At 43.6% G+C, this 27,208-nt stretch overlaps 1 protein-coding gene across 1 annotated transcript in view; it reads right to left on the bottom strand.

Moving 5' to 3' along the window:
• Positions 1-8,194: 8,194 nt before the first annotated feature.
• Positions 8,195-27,208, bottom strand: part of LOC138525787 (trefoil factor 3-like) — an 85,294-nt gene continuing 66,280 nt past the window's right edge. Inside the window, exon 3 of the mRNA XM_069635991.1 lies at positions 8,195-8,383. Within this exon, the coding sequence (XP_069492092.1) occupies positions 8,376-8,383 (8 nt within the window). The 3' untranslated portion in view covers positions 8,195-8,375. The remainder of the gene's footprint in view (positions 8,384-27,208) is intronic.

The raw sequence follows: 27,208 nt of genomic DNA, 5'->3' as shown, positions 1-27,208 counted from the left end.
TCCAAGGTTGGGCATGTCTGTTCAATGTGTTCTCTAGTCTGAATTATATGTGTCTCTTTACACAGTGAGCAGAACCTCAGTTTAGGATCTCTGTTGGAGTGGATATATGCAATTCCTCTGGTCAGAATAACATTGAGTCTGAAACAGAGGAATTGCGTCCTCCAATATGGATTGGAGAACGTAAACAAATACTTTGGCAAGGTCCCATAGTAAGACTAGTGTACAGCCAATGAGATCGCATTTTTGCTATAGTGTTCATCCAATCACATGCACAAAGTAATTGCTTAACTTTTACCGAATTAGAAAAGAAAAGATCAGTACACGAATTACACCCTTCCAATATGGATTCTGCAAACAGACAAAAGCAACCAATAGGATTTGCACGGTCTCTGGAAACAACGTCAACATGCAAGTCAATAAGAGGAGAGCCCCTGGGAGGATCAAGAGCGTTCCAAGTGACCTGGAAGATATTGCATATTTCCTTTTGCTACAATCTCAGCCAATCTCTTTCTAAAAGAGAGATTCCATCCAACACAGTGTTCCAAACCGTACATTGTGCGCGTCCTCTACAAGCCTGCCCTCGAATTTGCACGTTTTGAAGATGTCAGAGGCAGGGCTTTCACTGTTTATTGCACCTAACTCTCTAACTTATTATCTACACATATTTATAACATGACTGTGCATCCTAGGTTCTGAAGGGGTATTGACTCCGGGCTCTTTTCCTTAATAACAGTTTCCTGAAATCATGTATCTGCTACCTCGTCACCAGGCCATCCGTTGTGCTTCTTAGGCCAACTAATCGATGCTTAATAAGAACAATAAATTAAACTAATCTAACGAAACGCGATGTAAACAAACTGTGTACACCCCCCCCCCCCGTGATTCTTGCCCTACTCTCTTTAATTGATAGGATTTGTATCGGTGGATTTCTCTACATCGTGAAATTTGTCAATATTGGATGCTTCTAATAACACCTACATCTCCTTTCGGGAGAACTCTGATTGCTCAGGTGAGCCTTAGCAAAGTTGGTGCAAGGAAGGATCGACCTTTGATTCGTTTTGCTCCAAGCCTCGGTGCTTCAGACAGGTCATCTTCGGCTGAGTCCCACCAACATGTTCGGGTGAAGTTCCAGGAGGGTAAGCGATGAAGTGACCTAGAACATATTCATCTTCCTCTTAATATATTTCTGGGGCCCGGACCATGAAGGAGACTATCTGGGCAGCGGCGCCGCACATTTTGGGGTCTTGTGGTCCAAGGGGTAGAGTTGGTCATGTCTTTTACCATGCTGAATTCATGGCATGCCCTTTGGCTGAAGTTGGCTTTTTACAATGTACGGTCCCACTTGCTCCCTATAACCAGTGCAAACATCAATGTTTAACAGCTTTGGTCTATGGGGTTTCTTCCAGGTAAGGTCTTTTAGGAGGGCAGTCGCTTTTACCTTTTGGTTCAAGCTTGTGTATGGCCATGACGAGGAGGAGTAACGCCAGGGCAGCTCACCCTTGAGAAGCAACTTCGGCACATCAATAGGCTGGATACAAGCCCTGTGCCAGGAATCCACCATCCAAACCAGGGCTAAAGTCAAGGGTACACACAGGTAGACAGAGTCCACCCACTTTCTTCAGAGGGTGGATTCCGCCCCCCCCCCATCTATGATGAAAATCATTGAAAGACTAAATTGAATTTATGAGTTAAAGCCGACCTCAGGGATTGACCGTAGTCATCAGGTTTGTAGGCCAGACACTTCACCCCTGCACTATATAACATGATGAACATTAACAAACAACTAAAGGTGAAATGTCCCATTTCGGTACTGCATGTTCCAGTGAAAACACATGTATTAGTTCGTGGAGCACACCTTCTAACGTTTTCAAATACACTATTAGAAGAAAATATTCTCTCTTGGTTTTGTGTGTGTGTTGATTTTATGAAAGGCAAATGCCATTCGTCCTGTGCAATTTGGCTGGTTATACAAAGTCAATTTCATGAAATTTGCATATTTCACCTTCATATGCTAATTTATGGGCACGTCACATCCCATTGCATTTGTTGATGAGTCCCCCCACTTTTCGCTTTAGGACTTGACCCCGATCCAAACACATGCACATTGCAGAGGAAAACATATGTAAAACGATACAAAAGCGGACCTGCAAGTCCTCCGTAAATTGTGCCCTTTATTTAAACACCGTTGTGTATTTGATTGGAAAATGAAAGGTTCTGGCTAAAACTTCTTATGTTGAATGGTGTTTTGTAGGGTGCTCAGACATCTGTTATCCCAATAATCAATACGTTGGCTCTATCGTGAAGGGTTTCTTTATTTGGGTGCCACGTGTGACTCCTTTAATTCATTTTATACAAATTCTTTGCTTCTAAATGTACTCAATAATGGAACTTTCTTTGATAGCTAGACCAGTTCTTCTAAATTACATGCATCAATAATGTGCAATTTAATCAGTGATGAAGTCATTGCTGAAATTCCAATGCATACATTACATTGTGGCCTAATGGCCTTAGTACGAGTGTGGCTGTAATTTGGTGGTAAATCACTGTAATTACCGCAAAAGTCGGTCAGTGTTACTGCAACTCGGTTCCCTGGACAGGATTATGAGTGGTGGGAATGCAGGGCAAATCGCTATTTTTGGACTCCAGGGCACTCAATGGCAATTTTGGCAGAATTATTGCAAGCAGTAATTCCACCGTGGTAATTCTTCCGATTTTGGAGGTAAAGTGGGGGATTCATCTCCAGCATTTTGCTGAAGGTGAAAGCCCCACTTCTCCTCTAAACTTGAAATTTGTTGCTGCAGTTAGAACTGCAGTAATTCCATTATTTCCCAAAAAATGGCAGCATTGGAATTACCGCAATGCTATAGTGGGGCTCCATGCGTATTTTTTGGAGATGTCTTGTATTTTGATTTCAATCCTATGCTTTTTCTGGAGTTGAATCCTCCACTCTGCCTCTCAATTCTGAATTTGGCAGTGCGGTAGAAACGTTAGTAATTCTGTTAATGCCAGAAAAGTGGTGGTAGTGGAATTACCGCCACTTTTTTTAAGCTTCCTTGTATTTTGATTGCAAATGGAGGGGAGGGTAAGGAGCATCGGAGGGTAGCTCAGCGGTAACGTTGCTCGTCTTGGAAGCAAGACAAGACAATGCGGAGAAATACAGGTTCCATCCCCCGGTCCATGCTTAGGAATATCTGTGGGGTATTCAGCGAGTTATGATATGATATGATATGGCATTTGTAACGCGCCTATACACAAGTGTTTCATGACACAAAATAACGAGTTATGATTATTATAAATAATTGGGAAGAGTAATTATGGATTCAAACTGTGCTTTGTGCCTGACTATGGGAGAGCAGGACGAGTACATACTCAGGACCAAGTGACACAATGCATAATTGCATGCATCATTCAAGCTCTGATCCGTGAAAAATCTAAACATGCAACATCTCACCTGTTTCCTTAATAATCACCCAATGTTTTTTGTTTCAGAATGTTTCTAATGGCATGGCTCAACTGTAGAAGGTCAGGCGGAAACACCTCAACACAACGACTTCCAGCCAACTCGACACGACTTCAATAAAAATAATTTGATGAAATATTTCGATACTGTACACGCCCTCTCTGGTCTTCCACAACATTAAAGGAGTAAAATAAACAATTAGGTCTCTCTGCTGGGTCTTGGATTCTATACATAGGGGCTCTAAAGCAATATTGGTGTATATTTGTAAGCATCATTTTTGCATTAGTATGACACTATTCAATAAAAACTTACAATAACATTGGTCCATGAATTTGAAAAGAAGAGACGTATTTAGTTAACGATGTGAATAATGTCATACATAATGAACGGAAGGGTCATGTGACCAACAGTATATAAAACAATAAAATTGCACTATGAGTGAAACAGTAAACATGACACATCTATAAGGTCTATAGGCTCTGCTTATTGTGACATAAAGCCACTCAGAAGGCAGGAAGTATCCAGTTCCAGGGGCAAATATCTAAACTGGATGAATTGGTAAATGAGGAAGGACACCTATGACTGCTGGATGGGGACCAGTATCCCCAGAACAACTGGAGACTCTTGTCTCAGCTCGTTCATATGGTCACTGCCCAATGCCTTCCCCATCCTGGAGAGCCACCTGGCGAATCCAGTTGGGCCATTCTACCCAAGGATAGGCAAGATAATCCTTGATATCTCTGAGGAAAGCCAGGACAGCATCCAGAGGTGGCTACCCTCAAGTCAAGTCAAGTCATTCTCTGAGCTTGTTAACTTCAAGATAAAAGTGTACCCTCAGAGTGGGAGGGAACACAAGAGACACCTGAATGTGAACACAGTGTCTTTGCCTCTTAGTTAAGAGGAAGCCAGTGGTCCAGCAGTCAGACCCAAAGGGAGACCTCTCAGATCGATATGGTAAGTCTCATAGTGGTGTGCCTAGGTTTTAGGGCTATGGACCCATCCCCTGAGATTACAAAGATGTGTGTATTTCATTGCATGGTTACCATGGGTAACATCATAGGAAGTGTAGATGACCAATTAAGCAAACAGGTTCAGGAATTGCCTGCCCCTTGGAATATACAACAATATCATCGATATAGACTGCTACAAATACATCTAGAAATTTTGCCAAAACTTTGTTTGTGATAAATTGAAAGGTTGCTGCCAAAAGGCATCACTTGGTATTCAAAGAGACCAAACTTCACACAAAACGCTGTGTTCAATTCATCCCCTTCTCTTACTCGTACTAGATAATAAGATCCTCGTAAATCTTCCTTCGTAAAAATGGTTGCCCCTTGGATCTGATCCAGCATTACCAAAATCAACAGTAAAGGATACTTATTTTGATAGTAACCTTATTCAGAGCCCTGTAGTCTATGCAAGTTCACAGAGTGCCCTCTTTCTTATCAATGAAAAATAGTGGCGATGCAGCTGGTGGTTATGAATGTCTAATAAAACCTTTCTCTAGATTCTCTGGAATATATTCTGTTAAGTGTTCATTTTCCTTTTAATTTAGGGCATAGATCCAACTGAATGGAATATGGGCTCCTAGGGTCCAACTCCAGGTACTGTTTCATGGGTAATTGGCCTTGAGGTTAATTGGGACCCATCTACCACTCTAACCTGTTCTACCCTTTCCTTACGAATGCATGGATCCTCATAGCTGTTACAACATTTCAATCCATGACATTTCCAGTAGCTCCCGAGTCTATCACTACCAGCTCACTTCCCTTCAAGTCCCCTTGAACAGACAAGGAAATGTTGAGGTTGATTTGAGGGACAGCCACTTGAATTGTGGTAGCCACGTGTTGAGTCTACGTGGGACTGGGAGACTGAAAGGTTTGTGGGCACCAAGAACAATTCCCAACAAAATGTGCAGACTTCCCACAATACAAACATAGGTTATTTTGTATTCGCCTATCCTTTTCTTTCTTGGACAAGGGACCCTCTCTTTCTCAGATCTTACAAAGACTCTTGTTTTCATGTCTGTATTATCGGGTTCAGCCTTGGCTCTTTCTCCTCTTACTACCACAGGCTCAGAAAAACCTCTCCTCTTCTCTACCTTTCGTTCATCTAAGCGATAGTCAACTTGCATTACTACATTCATCAGGACTTCTCAAGCGTGGGTCTGTCCACCATGGTTGCTAAGGCATGCTTTAACCCAGCCTGCAGTTCCCGATAAAATAAGGAAGACTACTTCTCCTGTGGCCACCGACTTTCCAAAACTAGCAACTTAAACTAAGTAATGTATTTCACCAGATCCTTCCCACCTTGTCTTAATTCCAAACGTTTGCCGTCAACCTCCTGAGAAAGCTGACGTCTGCCAAACAATTTCTTAAATTCAGCCTTAAATTGACCCAAATTCCTCATAATAGGATTTCCTTGAACCACTAAAAACACTGAACATGTTGTTGTCTCTCACGTGATATATGATAAAATGAAGGCTACCTTAGCCGCTTTAGTCTGGAAGGCTTGTGGCCTACACAAAAAGTCAAGCTCACATAGAGTCAGGGTGGTCTGACACCTTTTAACATCCCCCAGAAACATTCTGGTGGGGCTAAAGGCACGGGTGTCAAAACTAATCTGACTCTCTCAGCATTCCCTCCTCCTTGTTCAGCATTTTCTACCATGTCTACTCATACCAATTCTTGTGTGTCTAGTTCTACATTACCCACCTTAGGTGAGGGGATTTCTTTAGCCTGCAAATTGGTTACTCTAAGACTCAATTCCTTCAACCTTAAACATATTTCCTGACTATCTCTTCTAGGAACTCTAACCTCACATCTTATCTTTCAGAATGATCACTTCCATTTCATATTGTAGTCATAATTAGAATGTAACACAATTATCTTACTGAGTAAATCACATTATCAAAAATTAGCATAACCATGTTCGCTATTTTCTGATAGACGTTTAACATGGCAAGAAAGCCCACCTTGGGCACTCCTCTCTTACCCTTTTGACATACTCCTGTGGAAATGTTGTAGGGGACAAATAACTCCAGCGGGAGTGTGTGATTTGTATACATTTAACTGACTTTTTGGAAACATAAGAATGACAGCAGATGTTCATGTTTCACCCATTTGTGTGTGATTAAAGGGTTATAGGGTTGAATTACTAAATGCATAATACACACTGCGTTTGGTGCTCATTTCATTTTTTCCAATATTCACCATAATATTACAGTGTTTGTACACATGAATCATATACATTGGTTCTGGCAGCTGCTTGGAAGTAAGGATAGCATGGATGAGTCATCTGTTTCCATCATTGGGGTCTGAGGATGCCCTCCTTTCTGTTTGGAGAGATAATTGGCCTCATTCTAAGCTTGGTGGTAGATCAAGAGTACATTTGCTAATTTACCCAAGAATTGACTACTGTTACCTCCACTTGGTCCTGGAGGCCTTAGAACTACATGGGGATTTTTTTGCAGATTTACCATGAATGAGCGGTAATTCCACGTGGTAAATCTGGTTATTTTTGTCAGTTAGGTGGATGATTTTCCTCCAGCTTTGTGCTGGAGATGCATCCTCAAACGTACCATCAAAACCTAGAGAGCGGTGGAGCAGTAATGCAGCCAAGAAGTGGCAGTCACAGAATTGCTACCACTTTACTGCCACATTTTGCCACACTGCCATACTAGTAATGACACACACTGTTTCTTCTACAGAATCTTAGGTGTACATGCGCAGACATCATAACAGAATTATACATGAAGCATGTCCAGTTAACTCTAGACACTAAATCTGCAACTTTTGATTTCAACTTTTGAAGAGAAGAGAGCAGTCTAGTAAACCAATAGCAGAGGTCAAGACATTTTAGTTTTTATTTATCCTGCTAACGGCCATTTTGGTGGTATCTATTTGAGTTCATGAAACAATGGCCCGGAGAGGTCTCTTCAACACCAAATTCTGTCAACAATGTGCATTAAAAAGGCATGGTTGGAGTCACTAACTCAGACAATGCTCAATTCCGCCCTCCTTGGCTCAGCAAGCATAGTGCCAGAATAAGGCTGAGACACATTTGCTTTGGCTGTCCACCCTTGCTATCCCAAATCTTCAGTGCAATACTTGTAGGAACAGAGATCACATTCCAGGACTGGAACAGAGATCACATTCCAGGACTGGAACAGAGATCACATTCCAGGACTGGAACAGGGATCACATTCTAGGACTGGCTTCTACTAACTTAATGGGCAGAGAGCTAGAATGTTCACACAATCTTGGCGTTAGGATGGCCCGGGTTTCAAAATGGCCACTTACTCTAGGTATGTACTGATGTCCGTAAAGAGGAAGTTGCTAATGGTGATGATGACATGGAGGCTCTAGTGTCTAATCAGTGGTGTGCCTTTGATGACCTCACTGGTGAAATCAGATTTGACATGTTGTGCAATGTCATCCACATGCTTTGTGGAGAAGTTACATGTGAATAACTCCTTAACCAGTGCTGGGCACACATTCTGGGAGTTTGTGATTGCATGCCACTTAAGCTTTACACTTTGCAAAATGCATGAAGCGTGTAACTGAGCGTTAGTTCCCAAAAAAGAAAAAAAAAAACATATTAAACCAATTGACATTATATCATTTTGGTGGGTTTATGCTTGGATAAACAAAACAGTACCATACATTTAAATCTATTTCAACAAAGTGGGATTGGCATATTTGAGACAAATAATTATTAAATAAATTCACAAGATATTTGACTGCAACTTTTATTATTTTTTACAGAACTAGCCATACAATATTTATTGACAATTGGTAAATCACTCATAAAAATATCTTTTTTTAAATGATCAAGAGACACTGAAGCCGGGCAGGTTGATCGGATGTTCCATGTAAATGATGGTTCATGCTGATGTGGCAGCCTGGTGATGAAGCTATGCACCTAAAAGTAGGGAACAACAATGAATATGTGTGCACGTGACTAACCATCAGAATGAAATATAACTGTACAATCAAAGTTTGTTATCAGGGCATAAACGTACACCGTTCATGTGTTTTAACATGTGACAGAATATGTAACAGAGAACAAAAGCACATTTTAGACACACAGGACATGCTCTTTAGGAACACAAAACATCGGTTTATGTGCTTCTCCAAAGGAGTTCTTTCAACAATTCATAAATTGCAACTTTACTTCAGGCATCCACACATTGGAAGAAAGAGTAGGTATTCATGCATCCAGTTAGTAAGCAGGACAATTGCACACCCATTGCTTTACTATTTACTCTGTTCACCTAGGACTGCTGGTTGGACTCCTCACCCAAGAAAGACCTTTGAAGTTTGATCAAATTAATGATACACATTGTTATTTCTCTCAAATGATTGGCTGTACACCCCAACTGTTCACTTGGGCATCGCTTAGTTTGCTACCTTATGTCGCGTGTGGTGCATTTAAAATTGCCTGTTTACTGAACCTAAGTATCCATAAAGTACACAATGATAGGATATTCCATGTAAACCTCAGCACATGGAATTTCTTCTTGTTTGAGATTACACTTTTCCTGTTTTTCCCGAGGTTTGAGGTTCACTGCTTTCAAGCTCTCATCTATATATAACACAAAGAGTAAACACTTTTGACACTCTGTGCCTCATTATGAGTCCGGCGGCAGCAGTGCCGGTAATACCGGCAGTCTCCTGCTGGACTCATAGGGATTTACCGGCTCCGGACTTGCCAGAATCACCGGGGCATTACAGCCCCGGTGGTCCAGTAATTCTAGAGCCAGCATTCCGTTACTCCCCAATCCTGTGAAGTCACAACTCCACGGGAATGGGGGCAGTGTAAACACTGGCACCAATGCTGTAATGGTGGTGGTGTTTCCATGTCCGTGTGCGGCCGGTGGCGTTACACCACACGGCCACATAATTCGGAGTTAGCCGGTCCGGAAAATGGTGCCGGTACAGTTTTACCAGCACCGTTAAATCCGGACTGGCTAACTCGTAATGAGGCCCTCTGGGTTTGGCATTTGAAGAGCCAGGAGCAATACTACATAGCACTGGTCAGAGGAAAGAATTTGCGTAGATACGCAGAGTTAAGTTAAAATCAGTTATATTGTAGGTTAGAGTAGTGTTTAATCAATAATGTAGCTTACTGAGGGTTAGGGAATTACAGTGGAAGTGTGTAGGGGGTTTGTGGGCACATGATTTCTGGGTGCAGGTGGAGAACACCAATTCAGAGACCAAAGCAGCGAGAGCACTACATGTATTTTGTTGGTGTAGGAGTACACCAAAGCAGTCTTTGGCACATGTAACATTTTTCGGTTTGGGGAAGATGCCAAGCAGCTCTTAGGCACAGGTGAATTGTGTAGGTGGAGGAGCATACCAAAGCACTTTTAGGCACATGTGAATTTTGTAGGCAGGGGAGTACACTAAAGCACACTTAGGTGCACACAAATCTTGTAGGTGGGGAGAATACCAAAGCAATCTCAGTCAAATGTGAATTTTGTAGGTGTGGGAGTACAACAAAGCAGTCTTACGCAAATCTGAACATTGGAGGACAGGGAGCACACCTTAGCAGTCTTAGGCAGGCACAAATTCTGTAGGTGGTGGAGTATGTTAGAGCAATTTTGAAGGCATTGGTACACCAAAGTAGTGCTAGACACACTTGAATTGTGTTGGCGGAGCAATACTCCAAAGCATTCTTATGCAGATGTGAACTGCTGCAGGTAGCTCTGGGCAAATGTATTCTAGCAAAATCCGCTTAATCCATTTTTTTTCTGTTTGCAGTGCTAAAAAGAATGTCTATTATTCATGATTCATACTAGGTGCGAAAAAAGTAAACCCATTATATTTTACTGCACAAAAAAAAAACATGATTGCAAGCCCCATTGCCAGGAAAGGTTCCGTGGCATCACTAAGGTCCCATCATTCTTGCTTTCTTCAAGATTTTTCAATCTGCCAAATCATCATTTCAGCTCAACCCATTTCGCTGAATGAGGCGGTGACCATAGCCCCGTCTCACATACACAGCTCAGAAATGAACCCCCGAAGGCAACGTCAAGAGGAAAGAACGCCATTTAGAAAGCTTAGCCAAAGTAGCTAGCTAAAGTCACAACCACATTTTACAGGGCAAGATATTTCCTGAAGAAATGGAGCCCCCATTTGGAAAGTTGCTCAGACAATTCATGAGACCCCCAAAAACATGATGGGCATGATTATGACTTCGGCAGGATTACCTTCAGTTATACCACACGATTCATCTACCGCATGTGGTAATTATCTGGCTTCCTGGAAAGCTTTGCATGACTTCAAGCCATACAGACCTTTCTGTTATCCCGCATTCAGGAATCCTAGAGAACTCCATGGGATCCGGTAATAACCGCAAGTAGTAATTACCGGATGCGGTAATGCATGCTCTTGTGTGTGGAGGTAATTGTGTGGTTACATTGTGTGGAGGTAATTACCTCCAGAAATAAGACTTTCAAAAACAAAACTCAGAATTTGGCAGAGTGGTAAGAACCGATTATGGTAATTAGCAGATGTTTTATCACGACTATCAAACACCTAAGCAGTGTCTGTGTGCCCGGGGAACCTTTTGTGAAGACCGTAAACGCTCTTCCCTTATTAATCAGTGTGTGTGAGGTGTTTTACTTTTCTCAGGCATGTTTACACTGATTCACAGATTGCTCATTTTTGTTTTTTAACCTATGTTTTGTGATTCGGTCTCCTGTGATTGCCCGACCTATACCACATTGCTTTCCCCGGCAGTAATCATAGGTGTAATGGGGACTCAATGAAGGAGTGCAGGTATTTTGCATCAAATAAACATGTCACTGCATGCATGCACTGACTCCCAGTGACATGCCCGCTGTCTGCAATGCCCTAAGCATGCACTTGATCTGGATGCATTTGCATGGATTCTGTTTGATCAAATGGAGCGGAGGCGCTGGCGGCAGTTGGCTGCCCTCCGTGCAGCCAAGCACAGAATCCCCAGTAGCTTCCAATTTCTGGGCAAAGGTCTTTTCCAAGGAATTGTTTACTATTCCAGACTCAAATAAGCTTCTGAGTCCTCTTCCCTTAAAGATATGCTGAACTTAGTCATCAGAAAAGCGTATTTTCTCAGAGTGCTTAATTTGTGGGGATGTTTGCCAGGTCTGAGCCCGACACTTATTTCCGCACCAGCACACTCCACGTTTTATGATAGGGTGGTGCATTTACCTCCAGCACTGAGCGGGAGGTATAACCGCCACCCTGCTAGTAAAAAACTGCCACTATTACTGGCCCGGTAATACCAGTGCTGTTAATACCGGCAAATTCCCCCATGGAGTCCTACGGTACTCCATGGATTGGGGATTTACCCGCGTTTCCACCACTTGGAATCTGCCGGTAATTCCGGCACACCAATTGGCAGAAACGGTAATACAGATTACTGGTATCGTGCCATTAATGCCGACGGGATACCGGCGACCATGTAATGAGGCCCAATGAGTTTTAGACACAACACAAGCAACAGCAATGAGCCACATGGCATGACTGTGCTAATTTTCCATTGACATGAATAAGGCAGAAGATTCTGAAGCGCAGGTGCTTGTGATGGTCATGCTAGTAGCCTAGTCTAGTCACCGGCTGTGACCTTGTGGCAGGGTCATAACTGGCAGCCAGGTGGGTGGCTCTGCGTGTGCTACAGGGAGCAGCCAGCCAAACATGATTTCTGGATGGTTGATGCTTTTTGTGGCACTCTTCCTAGCGTCTTTGCAGGGCTTGTGTCGTCCTTTAAGGTGGACGTCCCAAAGCTGAGGAGAGTGTTTGCAGGCAACTGCTTTGTCCTTTGTTCAGAGACTCTCTTGCACTTCCCACCTAGGAAGCTTGCTGGCAGAACGTAGCAGGGCATTAAGATGTGCCATTGCCGTTTGATGCTTGCATTGCTCTGCCTCTGCAGGTGGGGGCACTCGGCAGGCACGTTCATTGTCTTGTTAAATTAGGCACTTCCAGTTTTTTTCTTCTGTATGCAGCTAGCCTGGGCTCCATGAATACAAGGCATGTTCCAGGCCGTCAACCCAGTGAATGTTCAGCACACACTGGCACATGACTAGTATTGGTGCTGCAGAGTCACCAATGCCTTTATTGGAGCAGGAGGGACCAGCACAGAGAGGCCAACAACAGGGCAGTCACCAGCGCGACCAGAGGGACAAGGCCAACCTTTAGAAGACGTTGAGCCTCACTACGAGTTTGGAGGTAGCTTTGCCAGTAAAACCGGCAAGTCTACCTCCAAACTCGCATCCGGGTCCAGCACCCGCAAATGGGCAATTACCGGGCTATTTCAGGGCTATGCCCTCTGAAAAAAAATGTACGCTGTCCACCCACATGTGTCCTTTACTTGTGCCCTGAAAAGCAGCCAAAATTAGGGGAACATAACTGCAAAAGTGTCCATGATTGCAAACTTTCTTGCCACATTGTGGGCAAATACTCATGACTTACTTGCCCTCTCATCATTTCCCCTCCCAACCCCCATGTCTGGCTTTCAACAAAACTCTAACTAACTCGAAGATTACACATAAAATAGTGTCACTCCAATATATGAATCCTTATAGAGTTTTGTTAGGCAAAAAGTGTACAATTGTAGTATTATTCCCACCTTCTTGACTAGGGGACTACAAATACCAGAATGCAATTCAGAAAAAGGAAACAAAAATGGTCTCTAAGTGCAAAGCTTTCAAGGACTGACAGTAGCATGGTTTAAAATAATGAGGATTCTGTGTGTTAAAACTAGGAAAACACAAGGCATTCGGGACTGTGGACTGTCTCCCATCCCTGCAGTAACTGGGACCAACCCAGTTTAGCTTCAAAGCGAGGAAGGATCTGACCACCTCAGGCCATGCTGCTCTAAGTGGTCTTGTAAGGTGGGTTTATTTATTAGCAAACATGGCCTGAGGGGCCTGGCCCATTCCTTGCTTTGAAGCTAAGCAGGGTCAGTCCTGGTGACTGTGTGTCGGGGGTCGCCTCGGAACTCACCAGCAAACAATTACAAATGGAGTCAAAAAGGAGTGTATGCCAGGCCAGAAGTATCACAGTTTTATTTCAGGATCTCAGACGCAGCTGGGAAAACTATATTCAAACACAACGCGGAACAGAACTGCACGAAAAGGTACTGTCAAGGAAACACCCCAAAATCAAAAGCTTTTATACCCGTCTAAAATAATGAACACTAGGCATTTGGCAACATGAATAGTCTCCCCACATGTAGCTGATTGGTTACTGCATATTAGACCCCTATAGATGGACATACATTACCTTCAGTAATTGGGTCCCACAGACCTTGCCACACCATCCCTGGATCCGGCTGTGACATCACAGGCCAACCCCCAGTTCTCACATAGTTATTCCCGATTCATTGAAATATTAGGGATGACCAGCAGAACTCTATTCATCTGTCCCAGTCATTTCATCTCCCTTTGACATGGCAATGCTAGAGCATTAAACCAAAAACAACACTGTATAAATGTATCACATTAACAACTCTTTGACCTTCTTCCTAGGCAGAAATGGGTTCATGGCAATTTGAAACCGCCATGGGCTTTTTGAAACAGCCAATAGATCAGGCTTAGTAAATAAAACATGCCAAAATGATAAAATGATAAAATAGTTGTGTATTAATTGCCTTTCAGCAGGACTTGTGAGCTTTGCTTTGTGACCTCGAAAGTAACAAACATTCTTTGCTTCCTACTATGCTACCCTGGGATTCACAATGAGCTACCATTTACTGCAGCTTCTAAAAAAATTAATGAAACAAGCACATGTTACCTGCAAAAGCATGCTTTGGTGCCCATTTAGTGTGCCTCCGCCTAATACTAATTTTTGTTGTACTTACCTGTCATCCAACTTTATTATCATTATTTATTATTATTATCATTATTTCTTTAATTGTGATACACTATTATTTTGGGCATTCTCCAGCCTACTTTGAATTTGCAGTGCAGCTATCAAAGCAGCCCCCTCTCCATCAGAGCACTAATAACACAGCTGGAAAGTTCACGCCTCTTTGCTGCACTGGAATTGCATTTTTATCACAACTGCATGGATGAGAAACCCACTATAGATGAAACATATCTGTGTTTTTTATCAGGTATGCAAGATTGCAGGCTTTGAGAACTCACCATGTTTTTAGTCAATGTGCATTGAGATTAAATTATTTGCTGAGGATCACCCACTTTGGTTAAGCAGCTTGCTATAAGCCCCTTTTTATGGCTGAGCTCTTGGTGACTGTTGCGATACATCGCACAACCCTAACTAACCGTATTTATGCAGCATGGGAAAAGGGTAAAAAATGATTAGCTTCAAGAATAACATATGCTCAGGTACTTTTGTCCCCATGTCGAAAATCAAAAGCTGGTACCAAAGAATATATGTAAAACGTGCACAACTGTAGCATTATTCCCCCATATTGACTGTGAGACTACACATTTTATTTATTTTTATTTTTTACATTTGTATAGCACACAAACAGCCCATGTTCATCGGAATGGAATTCAGCATCAGACAAAAGAATTGTCTCTGAGTGAAAAACTTTCAAGGAATTACTGTAGCATGGTTAAAAAATGAACAAATAATGTGGATGCCGTCTGTTATGAGATATTTAAAACTAAGAAAACACATGGCATTCAGGACTGTGGACTGGCTCCCATCCATGCAGTAGCCGGGACCGGCCCTGCTTAGTTTCAAAGTTTCAAAGGTATCCCGGCAGTAATACCACCGCGATACCGCCCAACTCGTGATGAGGCCCTTAGTGTGTGCATATAAACAAATGCCATTTTGTAGCTATGGCAGAAGTATAGGTCCTGCATGGCAGCCCGTTAGAGACAGGCCACAAATCTGATGAAGAAATCTGAATAGGCCCAAGTGCTGATGAGAGAGAGAGAGACCCAGGCTGCTAGTTGCCACAAAAACTCTCCTTTGTTCTAAACAGTTGCCAATATGTTTATCCCGAGAAAGAGAGTATCCTGCAAGGCCATGAGACAATGCTAAGTGCCTTGCTGCACACGTTATCACAAACTGGCCAGAGCAGGCCTTCGAACCCCACCCAGCAAACTAGGAATTATAGCCCCTACAACTGTCAGAGTCCCAAGACCCCTGAATTCCGAGATCCCAGTGCACCCCAGGCCACCGGCTATAACCCAATGAACCATAAAAGATCTAAGAGAATGGTCACCCTATCTTTATTTTATAATGAAATGATTTTTAATAAGAGGTATAGGGAGGGATGAATTATAGTTCAAAAGTGAGGGTGGAAGCCTTGGAAGCCAGAAGACGTGACTGGGATGAGTGAAATGTGTGCGGGCCAGAGCGACCTCGAGACTCACCCTGTACCAGCCTATGATCAAGCAAGGTGCCCTGTATAATGATAGAGCAGCACTGTTAGTGTAATGTAGTTCATTGTCTTTTCAACCTTGGTTCCCTTGAGACGATGAGCCCAGCTGACCCCACGTGATGTAAGATGGATGAACAGGGCTGGGACCAATGGCCTGGCATTCCCTATGAAGTAGACTGAACATGTATAGGGTCACAGCAACCAGCCACGTGGGTTTTTACTGTGTATGAGTGACGCTGTGTTTGCTTTTAAGCTTTTGCTTGCACTCTTTTTGCTCTGAACGTTCCTGGGTAGCAGCATTCTTTGCTGGCACACCAATGTTTTGTATAATTAAAACTTGTTTTCTTGCAAGAATCTCTTGGCCTTTTCTCCCTAGCCGGTTGTATTTATTCTCGTGTGAGCATTTAGGGGTGTGCCCTGACATGATCACAGCACCCCCCCGTAACTGCAGAGGTGTCCAGGCAGCTTCTCCGAAGGGGCCACTCCCACCTACAGCAACCAGTCCCAAAAACACGTTTTCACCAGTGGCCTTGCAGGAGCCATCTTTGCAAAATTCCTGTCTTCTCTTTTGAGCGGGGTGCGGCTCAGAGGAAAGGGCAGGTCAGTGTTATTGGGGACTCTGTGACAGAGGAGTTTGGGTGAACATGCACATCTGAGTATAGCCTTCCAAGTGATAACAAGTAGGGGACAGGTGTATGGGAGGGTGTAAAGAGCGTGAATGCGCAGAGAGTGAAATTGTTGATGTGTTGTGGATATGGTTTGTTTATTTTTTGGTATTATTAACTTTTTTAGGGAGAATATTAAGGAAAGGAAAATGGAATGGAAGGGAGCCTTCCCGAGAGAGCGGAGAAGGTGGTGCCACAAACATTGCATAACAGAGGAAAAAAAGGAAATAAATAGGAGCCCCACATAATTAGTGGGCTCTGGAATAGTAGTTGTTTTTATTTTAGTTTGTTATTTTAGCTTGTTTTGTCGTGTTTTTATTGTGTAGGGTAGAGGCCAGAGGAGGGGCGTTTTGTTTGTAATTATTGGTGTGAGTTCAGTGTGTGGAATGTGTGGAGTGTGAGAGCAGCATGGCTGTGGGGAGAAGGAGGGAGTAGGGGGAAATTGTTATTTTTTTGGCCTTTTGTTGGGAGGGAGGAGGTGATGGACTGGCTTTTTTGAAGAACAGCAGCAGCACGTGCAGCATGTTAACAGAGGCGTAGAGACAGTGAGGCACACAGAATATTACAATGGGTGGAGAGACATCCATGGAGTATATGTTTAAGGTCCTGACACTGTATCAGGACCTAAGCAGCGGGTGACGGAGACAATAGGAGAGGGGATGCCCCATTCATGGCCAGAGCAGGGATTCCATAATAAGGGAATCTTAGAACACATATCTACATTTCTAATAGTTAAGTATAAGGGGAAACAGTTACAAAAGAGGAAAGAGATATTAGATCTATGAAAGATGTTTGAAGATCCAGAAGATTTTGGGGGAGGAAAAACACAATGTGAAAGCACTGATGACTGTACAAGAAAGGAGGGCGGGGCACCAGTAGAGCATGAGGGAATATACCCATTGGCAGCTTGCCTCACAGTAGGTTACACCAATCCGACGTATGTGTCCACTGCAGCAACAGCCCCACCACCCCTGTATGCATCCCCTCCAGAGGTACCAGCACATGCCGAAGTTAATAAGAGAGATCTTGATGTGGCACTGGCAGAGGCACAAACAGAATTAAATAGATTACGAGCAACACAGGTTGAAGTAAACCCGATAGGCCAGCAGAGCAAGGGTCTGATGGGTGGAAAGCAGGAGACTTCCTGTGCAGGGTGGATAACACAGCTCTAACTAGCGTTCATATAGAGAAGAAAGGGGAAGGGGACAAGAGGGCGGATAGCCTGGGGTATGAGAATTTTGGATTCCATTGAGGAGAGGAGGACGGGTGGAGTACATTTGCTGAGTACGAAGATGATGAGGATGACAAGCACCTAAGCAAACACCTCGGGTGGAGAGTTAGGGGGAGGGCAGGTTAGAGAACAGGTTTGGCCGGATGGCAGTGTCAAGGAAGAGAGGAGGTGGAAAAAGGACTGATGGGGTAGGGCAAGGATGCAGATGCCCCTTATACATAAAGGTGCCAGCAGACTGCACTATGTGCATGGGCACAGATAGACACAAATATTCTGAAAGGCACTCTCGCCCCTGACTACGGGTGCGGGCAAGTGGATTAATGCATTTGAAAAGCCAACCGCCGGAGTACCCCTGGCAGTCAGCGACATAAACAGCGTATTGGTAATGACTATTGGATACCAAGCTGGGGATGTGTGGGTGAAAGCAGGATACCCAGGAGTGACAAGATCCGAGCAAAATTATGGTATGCACTACAGCAGAATTCCCTGACACACCCAACCAACAGTCTATCATGCAATGCACTATGGGTGATGATGAAGACCCCTCTCAGTTCATTTCCAAGGTTCAGGAGATGTGGAGAGCAGAGACAGGTAACTCGTGGTACCAATCAATACCCTTTTATTGTTTTATCATTAAAAAGGGCCTACCCAAAGAGGTGCAAAAGGCAATAGACAAAATTCTGGGCACTGAAGTAAAGGGGTGGGCTGAAATCCAAAGCATAATAATACACCATTGTAGAAGAATAAATAATGTGACAAGGAAACTGCTCAGAGGTGGCAGGCAGGGGAATCGAAACTAGTACAAAACAAATTAGCTATGTTTGCTGTGGAGGCATCAGTATCAATGGCATTACAGTCACAAGTGTCAGGAAGCACCCAAAACTTTGCAAATGCTAAAATACTTACGGTGTGGTTGGAAGGAGGACAAAGACAGTGGGGTGGGAATACACAGTACCCCAGCCCACAGGGGGAACAAGGAGGACAGCAGTGAGGAAGAGGTGGGTTCTGAGGATCAAATGGGGGGATTTGGAGGAATGGGAATGCGGCCATCACAATGTTGGAATTGTGGAAAGTGGCTGCATTTTTCAAGGGAGTGTAGGAGCAGGCAGGGGATAGGGTGCAGTTGTGGGAAACAAAATTATGGTCCACCACCCAAGGGGACCCCGCAAGACCCAATCCCCAGAATGACCTCAATACCCCATAAAATACATCAGGCTTATATGCAGTTGCCCCCAGAGATCCCAGAACCACCCACACAGCAGCAACAACAGCAGCAGCAAGTGGTGCAACAATGTGCACCCCAGAATACATTTCAACAGGCAGGTGGCACAAACCCAGCACCAAATGGCATGGTTGCCACCCTTTCAATGTGCAGCCATGTTCGGGGGGAACCCCTTTTAATTTCCTGGAAGAAATACATATCCTGACTAGGACAGCCCACAGAGAACTCTTGCATATCCGGTCTTGTTAATTACCCTCAAACCCGAAGAGGAACCCTTGGTGGGGGCAGAGATGGGAAATAAGCGACTCATTTTTATGGTTGATTTGGGTACTGAGAAATCATGCATCAGTGAGGGAAACTTCCCATTATTGGGCAAAACACTTCACAGGCAGGGCTTCTCTGGGGCTATTTCTACGGTTCCTTAAGCTAAACATTTGGATTTCAAGGGACCTGGTCAGTAAATTGAACATGACAATCTCATTCAATGATCAGGGCATTGTGCCAATGAGGGAATGGTAATAATGCATGCAATGGCAGGAGAGGTGGTGGTTGTGCAGACCCAGACATGTTTCTCTATGGAAATAACAGTACTTGTGGATCCCACCGTACCCCTTAAGGAGGTAACAGATTCAGAACTTTTTGAAAACAACGACAGTGATGGAGAAATAATCTTAGAGATTTGTATCCCCTGTGAGATCATGGTGCAACACAGAAGGGTGCAGTACCCCCTGATGGCCGTTGTGGCATTGCTTCCCTTCACCGAGGCAGACTTAGAGTATGCACCCAGGCAGTTGTGGACCACCAACACACATGATGTTGGCCTTTTAAAGGAAGTGACCCCATTACAAATTATACTAAAGGCAGGAGCAGTGCTACCCCAGGTTAAACAGTACCCACTATCAAGAGAAGCAGAGGAGGAAATCAGAGACATGATACAGGCCCTGCTCAACCACGGGATAATAGTGCCATTCATCTCACCATGCAACTGGGTGATCTGCCCTTTCAAAAAGGCAACAGGGGCAATATGGACCTAATGGCCTGGCAAATGCCATATTTAAACAAAACCCAGAAGAATAGGCAGAGAAGTCCTGTCTACAGGCAATAATATACAGCCCAGTATACAAAAAAGGGACACGTGGTCTACCAGAAAATGATAGATTACTCTTGATGCTTGACGTGTCAGGCAAATTATTTTCCACCTTTATCTGTCAAAGATTACAAGATTGGGTTGATGAAAAAAACATACTGCATTTTACACAGACAGGATTTAGACCAGGCGCAGGCACGACCCATAATTTAAGAGTATTAGACTTAATCATTGACGAAACACAACAAGCAGCAGTAACTTCCCTATACGCTATCTTTGTTGCTTTTGCCGCAGCATTTGATAGCGTAGAACCGTGGAGTAAATTAAGAAAATGGGGATGCCCCAACTGGCTGGTAACAATACTGGAATGTTTACACCAAGGAACTCAAGCACGGGTACGATTAGACATAGATGGTAATACTACAGCTCCTATCAACATATATTGTGGAGTGAGGCAAGGTTGCCCTCTGGCAGTGCTACTCTACAATTTTTATATGGCAGATTTACCAGAGTGGCTGATACCGGAGCATGGTTGTTGTCCCAAACGAGGAGGTTTATCTATAACGTGCTTAACATATGCAGATCACCGAGTGGTAATGAACTACACATATCTTGGAATGAGGAGCATGTTCGAATCATTAATTAAATGTGCCAAAGAGAACAAACTGAAAATAAATATGGGGAAAACGAAAATAATGGTTTTCTCCACAAAAAAAGTATCTCATTCTGATCTGGTTATGGAATTAGGTAATATAGAATATGTAAATGCCTATCCGTACCTAGGTTTAAATGTGAGTAACAATAAGGTATTTAAAAACATAATTGAAAACAAGAAAATAAAAGCAAGAATATTAATTGAGCAAATCGTAAAATTTGCAAGAGATAGGGCAGGGTTCTCAATTGAAGGCATGAAAATATTATATAAACAATGCTTTAGTCCAGCGATCTTGTATGGGCTGGAAGTACTTGCTATGGAAAACTTATCATCGTTAGAGGTACTGGAAGGGTGTTTTTGGAAAAGGATCTTTAAATTGAATCCGTCCACACCAATCCGGTTCTACATTATTTCGCCGTGGTATTTTTCATCGCAGGTTTTTTCATCGCCGTTTTTTTTTGTGAAAAACTCATTGTTTTTTTTTTATTCCCTTACACCCACAACCATATATTTAATTTTTTAACCCCCCCAAAAAAAAACTATGCATTTTTTTAAAAAAAAAATGGTGATGAAAAAACCTGCGATGAAAAATACCGCAGTGAAATGCGTGTATACCACCAATCCAATACATACGCCTAGAACTAGGACTAACATCATTGAAAAGTATAGTGTGGAAAAAAAAGTGGAACATTGCATTTGAAAATCCATTCATCCCCAAAGTTTAATCTGCTGTGCTTACTAGAAAATAGAGCTAGTAAGAACGACAGCCTTGAAAAAGTAATTGAAAAAGTATTCACCACAATAGAGTGGCATCCGCTGTACTATAAAAAAAACATCAAATGATAAATTGAAGCAAATATCCGAAAAAAGAATTGACGCCTGGGACTGGATTTGTAGCTATGAGCATATTGACCAAGTAAATAGCTACAAATATGTGTCCGATATAACATACAGATATCTGCAATCGGAAATATACTTAACAAGTTGCCCAAGCCCGGCAGTTAGATACATTCGATTACGATTGAGAACTAATCAGCTACCGTTATTAACATTGATGGGGTGCAACTAAAAATACCACGAGACGAAAGAATATGTAGAATTTGTAAAAAACAAAATAATTTGGAAAAACCCCAACATGTTCTTTCGCAATGTCCAAGTCTGAGAAATGAATACATGATAAACTTAGGCCGCTTTGTACATGATAACACCAAAAGCGATGCATTTTGGATATACTGGCTGAATACGGAATCACAGGCAGTACATATAAGCCTATACCAAGTGTGGAAATGTATCAAAACCAAGCTTGAGAACACAAAAGTTGCTATAATAAAGACTTGAGAATAAGAGAGATAATAGATGGGTTAGAAAACATAAAACAAGAGGATGTTGAATACACAGTAAGTGTGAGTAAGTGAGAAACCCAGTTTTAATTTTTATAAACTCAAGGTTTTAAAATACTTTTTGAATGATTCAAAAATGTTCTTTTTAGTGCAACCCATTAAATACGTGATGAGGCACTCGATGTAGCTCGATGATGTATGCAGTAGAAATTGTAGGATCAATCTATTCGCTAAAGATATAAGTAACATGTTTGTAAGAGATTTTAGTATGTGTTTTAACGTGTTCTAATGTGTTTTAATAAGGGTTATTTGTTGATACATTTTTTTTGTTTTTTTAAAAACTAAACAAATAAACAAAATAAATAAATAAATAAAATTGGAAAACTATCCAGGATGTATGTCCTGTAAATGATGTGGTGCAGAAAGAGTTTTCAGTGGTTCCAGACCCGGCCACCATTTTGTGTAGTATTCCGAAAGATGCAAACCACTTTACAGTGGTAGATCTAAAGAACGCCTTCTTCTCGATACCTATGCATCCTGACTCACAGTACCTCACCGCCTTTACCCATGCTGGAAAGCACTACAAACACACAAATTTGCCCCATGGTTACTGCGAGAGACCAAACATATTTAACAAAATATTATATGCTGACCTAGGAAACATTCGATGACCAGCACGGTCATCCAGTACGTGGATGACCTGCTTGTCCGTAGCGACAGTGAGCAGAACTGCTGAAGAGACTCTATCACACTCCTACAACTCCTGGCTTGCAAGGGGTACAAGGTTGTCAATGCCAAACTCCAGGATTGCCAACGGCAAAAGAATCATAAAAGACAAAGCGGCATCTGAACGCGCCACCCCTAAACCCATAACAGTGAAAGACACGTAACAATTTGTAGGGTTGTGCAACTATTGCAGATCATAAATTTTGGACTATAAAGCATGCACCAAAACACTCCTATTGGCCCTCAAAGACTTGCAAATACATGCCTGTGCCACATATGATGGGGAGGAGGATGACATTGCCAAAGCAAAGGATAGCCCATTGGAGGAGGGGGAGGTGCTCTTTGTTGATGGGTCAGTGACAACTGATCAAGAGACAGGACAAAGACATATGGGCACCTTGAGGGAAATGAATATGAGACACTAGTGAAGAAAAGACTACCCATGCATTATTTATCCCAAGCAACAGAGCTTATAATGCTCATTGAAACGCTACAAGCATCACAATCTGGTTTGAGTCCGCTGTGTGTTTTGCCTGCCTGCCCAGGCTCCAGTGTGTCTGGGAAGGCAGGAATTGAGAGAGGAGCCCAAAACTTCAGTGGCCTTTGTTTGTCGGCATGCGTGGCTGAAGCCAATTCCAACTGCGTGGGTGGCTGTCCTAGAGTCTGACCCCACTGTTTGATTGACAGCTCAGTGCTGTGAATTAATGGGATTTCGCGTGTCGCTGCAACCTTCCTGGGCTGCAATTTTCGTGCAGCTAATGTCGCCAAACTGGTACTGAAGGCCAGCAGCCACTTAATAGTATAATTCCTCAACTATGAATCCAATGCATACAGATGTCAGACTATGATCTACCAGAAACCCAGCTGGTTGAACTACAGAAAGATCCTGGAGGACTTTGAGGATAAAAGCACAGCCGTTTAATGCTTCATAAATACCACATAACATTACAGGTGTCCTTGTAACGTTCCTGCTTACTCCCTGGCTTGTGTCTCACTGATGTAGACACACACCAGATGTGTATCTTCACCCAACTCGGTGGTACTCATTTAATTAACCTGAGAGAAATGAAAGGCTGAGTTGGCCAAGCCGAGAGTGAATCCTGTGACCCTGCATTAGTCCACTAAACCACAGGCCCAGCATATATAAGCTAACTACCTATAGCTGCGATCTTTCTATGGGCACATTGTATTCAATCACACACACAGGAGGTGATGGATTCGCATGGAGGCTCAAAATTGAGGGGTGCCTTTTAGTCCCTTGAGAGCACCATTAGTTGTGCAATGTCAACGTATTGAACATTGAGTTCTCAATGCACCTCACACAAGAGAATGAGCCACAGACCACACTCTGGAATGATGGAATCGAAGCAGCAGCCTCTGGCGAGGCACTCCTTGACACTGATCCCCTTGATGCCGCACTCTCGTCTTTGAGCCGGTGCCAGCACACACTTCTTCTCTGTTTCAAAGAGAACGTTAGAAGAACTGATGACCTTCTGCCCATTGAAATGTTATCATTTGGTTTGCATTGCATTGACTTGTTAAACTTGAGTGTCATTATCTTGGAGTTACTGTCAGGACTGGCCGAGCTGCAGTCCTGTGTACGCACAGTGGTGTATTGCCATTTGGCCAGAAATGTGCAGCGTGCTGCGTCTGATGTAATGGTTGGGTACATAACAAAGGACTGTGCATAATGAGGCAAAGGCAGGCTACATCATTTATGAAATTGTAGCAGCTTTTGCTTGTGCAGCTCATTGCACTGTGCAGCAAATGCTGGCAAGGATAGATACAAGGGACAGCAGGGCTTGGCGCCTGCACTAGCCTTACCATTACATCTTGCATTATGACTGCTGCAGGGACGTCATTTCACCAAAATGCCAGGGGTAGTGGAAGTGACATCACACGACTCTTGACCTATGTTGACTTCACAGGTAGTGATGTCATTTGACCCCGACCCCGAAGTGACATCACAGGAAGTGATGGAACACAACCTTTCACCCCTTGACAAAACAGGAAGTGGCATCACATAGCATTGTTCGTAAGTACACTACAAAAACATGGTTACGATATCACTATAAGCTGATATGCATCTCATACAAGAATGGATCACCATATGTATCGGTAATATCAGTGTGTATAGGCCCATATTACCAAATTACTGTTAATGCAAGCAGATGCCAAAGGCCAAATGATAATGATGTGTTATTATATAGCACTTACCCTTACACACTTCACATGCATACAGTATCACCCAACCTGTGTTGGTACTCATTTATCAACCTCAGAAGCCGAACTGGCCTTGCTGGGATTCGAACCTGCAACCTGCCAATCATGCACATTGCTGCAGTGAGCGATCAACCCAGTGAGCTATCTTACCCGCTATAGCTATCTTACCAGCTATAGTTGAATGAGCAATTATATGTCTGAATGTTCTAAAAGTCAGAAAGCAAATTACACTCTGTAGTGGATACTATTAACCTGGTAACAGATTTAACAGCAGGCCAGTTCCTCTGCAGGTCTGGTGCAAAGTTGGCCACATGTCAAGCCTGCGTGGATCTACTTTTCAGGCTTCAGAGGCTGGCCTCAGATGAGCATGGTGGGCCTTTAAGACCTTGTATGCTAAATTATGCTCCCACATGATTGGCTTGGGGACCACTGGCCTCAGCAGGCTCCCTCAGGCCACATCGACAAGAATAAACCAGTGTCCAGCACGTAAGCCCAACGCTTACGTATTCATGAAGCCCACATGTACAGCAGTGCAATGCTCACTTGCCGCTACTACAATGCGCATGTCCCTTTTAGGAATGATGGGAGATGCTTGTAGTATTTTGGCAGTGCAATGAAAGCACACCTCTGGGAGCCAATGAGACGATCCCGCGAGCATCACAGACATGCACCTGCTGCTATATACCAAAGCCTAACACTGGCGCTCTCTCAGGTGCCTCCGAGGAAGTCTGTGTGAATCACATGTGCATGTGAGCATCTCAGAGCTGCTCCAGCTGTCTCTCCACGTGCTCCCTTTCTGGGCTTTATGGCTTAGATAGAAGGCACAGGTGTGGATCAGCACCTCACTTGCTCCAGTGCGAATCCTTGGGAAAGGGGCCCTTTGTGTGTGGAATCAGAGAAACGCATGGCTAGAGCACCTTTGTGAAAATTGAGAGAGTTCAGGGTATTCCTGAGGAAGTCAAATGCTGCGCAGGATCTGCCTTTCCTGAATAAGATCCTGCTGAAGCCCACCCTTCAGCTCCCAAGCAGCGAGCGCAAGTGGCAACTGCTGCAGATCAGATGCTAGAAAGAGTAGGCCATCTGCTGCGGGGTGTGCTTGGGGCACTGGTCCCTGCGCACTCATCCACTGCCCCGCCTCCCTCGCCACTAACTACACCCATGAGCAGCCCATGCAATTGCTCCTGTGCAAGAATGCTACGGGAGACTGGCACTTCGCTACAGGAGGTTTGCAATAGGTGGGAAGGCAGAGTTATTGATAACGTCTCTTTGAAGCATTAAGGGACATGTTAATGTTAAAGGACATTTGTACCGTGCACTATCACCACCGGAGTGGTCCCCTGGCACTCTGGCGGCTCTGAAAGAGGAAGGCGAAGGGTGGTTAGTAGTGGGGAGCAGCTGGAAAAGTGCAAGAGAGCAGTGATGGTGATGTGCTGTTGGCGGCCTCAGCCCGGTGGGTCTGTTGGCTGGGCCTGGGGTGTTTTGCGGCGGTAGTCGTTGTGTACTGCTGTGCGAGTCTATGTGTGTTTTTTGTTTTGTTGTTGCCATGTAGTGAAGTTTTTGCGGTTTGTTGTGCTGTAGGTCTGTGGTTGTGTTTGGTTTGGAGTTTGAGAGGTGTATGCAGAGGGGCAAATAGTTAGTACAATTCGTTAGTTGGCATCTTTATCCTGAATTGAGACGCTGGGCTTCTGTAATTTCCCTATGTGGGGTTCGGGAGCGCCCCTGTGCCTCTGTCTAGATCTGGTCCGACTGGCTTTCGGGGTCCCTTTCACATCTGGCCCCTCCTCCCCAGTCTTCCCTTCACACCCATACGTCTAGCGCACCCGCCCATGTCCACAGCTCATATATTGTGGGGATTGCTAATATCCCGATAATTCCACTATACTGTGGTACTCAGTGGCAATTTATGGACGAGTGCAGTTGTTGGGTGGGGAGTTTATTTCGCCTCCGTTCGGGTGTCGCCCGTGTTCCCCTCTAACCGGCGTCCTTCGTCCATGTGCCGTGGGCGCTTCTTCACATAGGGAGATGTCCACAGTCTGTACTGGGTGTTGTCCAAGTCCAGTTCATTCATCCCTTTTCTTTCCGATTCGGTTTTCAGTTTGTGTCTGTGGTGTTGAAGAGCCACCAGGTTTTTAGTAATTTCCTAAATTGTAGGTGATTTTTTGTGTTTCGTATGTCTTTTGGGATGTTGTTGCAGGTTTTTTTCGGCTAAGTGGTAGAAGGAGGTGCCTCCCAGTTTCTTCTTGAGGTACGGTTCAGT

This window comes from Ambystoma mexicanum, chromosome 7p (genome assembly GCF_040938575.1).
Source record: "Ambystoma mexicanum isolate Mex_15411 chromosome 7p, UKY_AmexF1_1, whole genome shotgun sequence".
Taxonomy (NCBI): domain Eukaryota; kingdom Metazoa; phylum Chordata; class Amphibia; order Caudata; family Ambystomatidae; genus Ambystoma; species Ambystoma mexicanum.
This window is presented reverse-complemented; position numbering and strand designations above follow the sequence as displayed.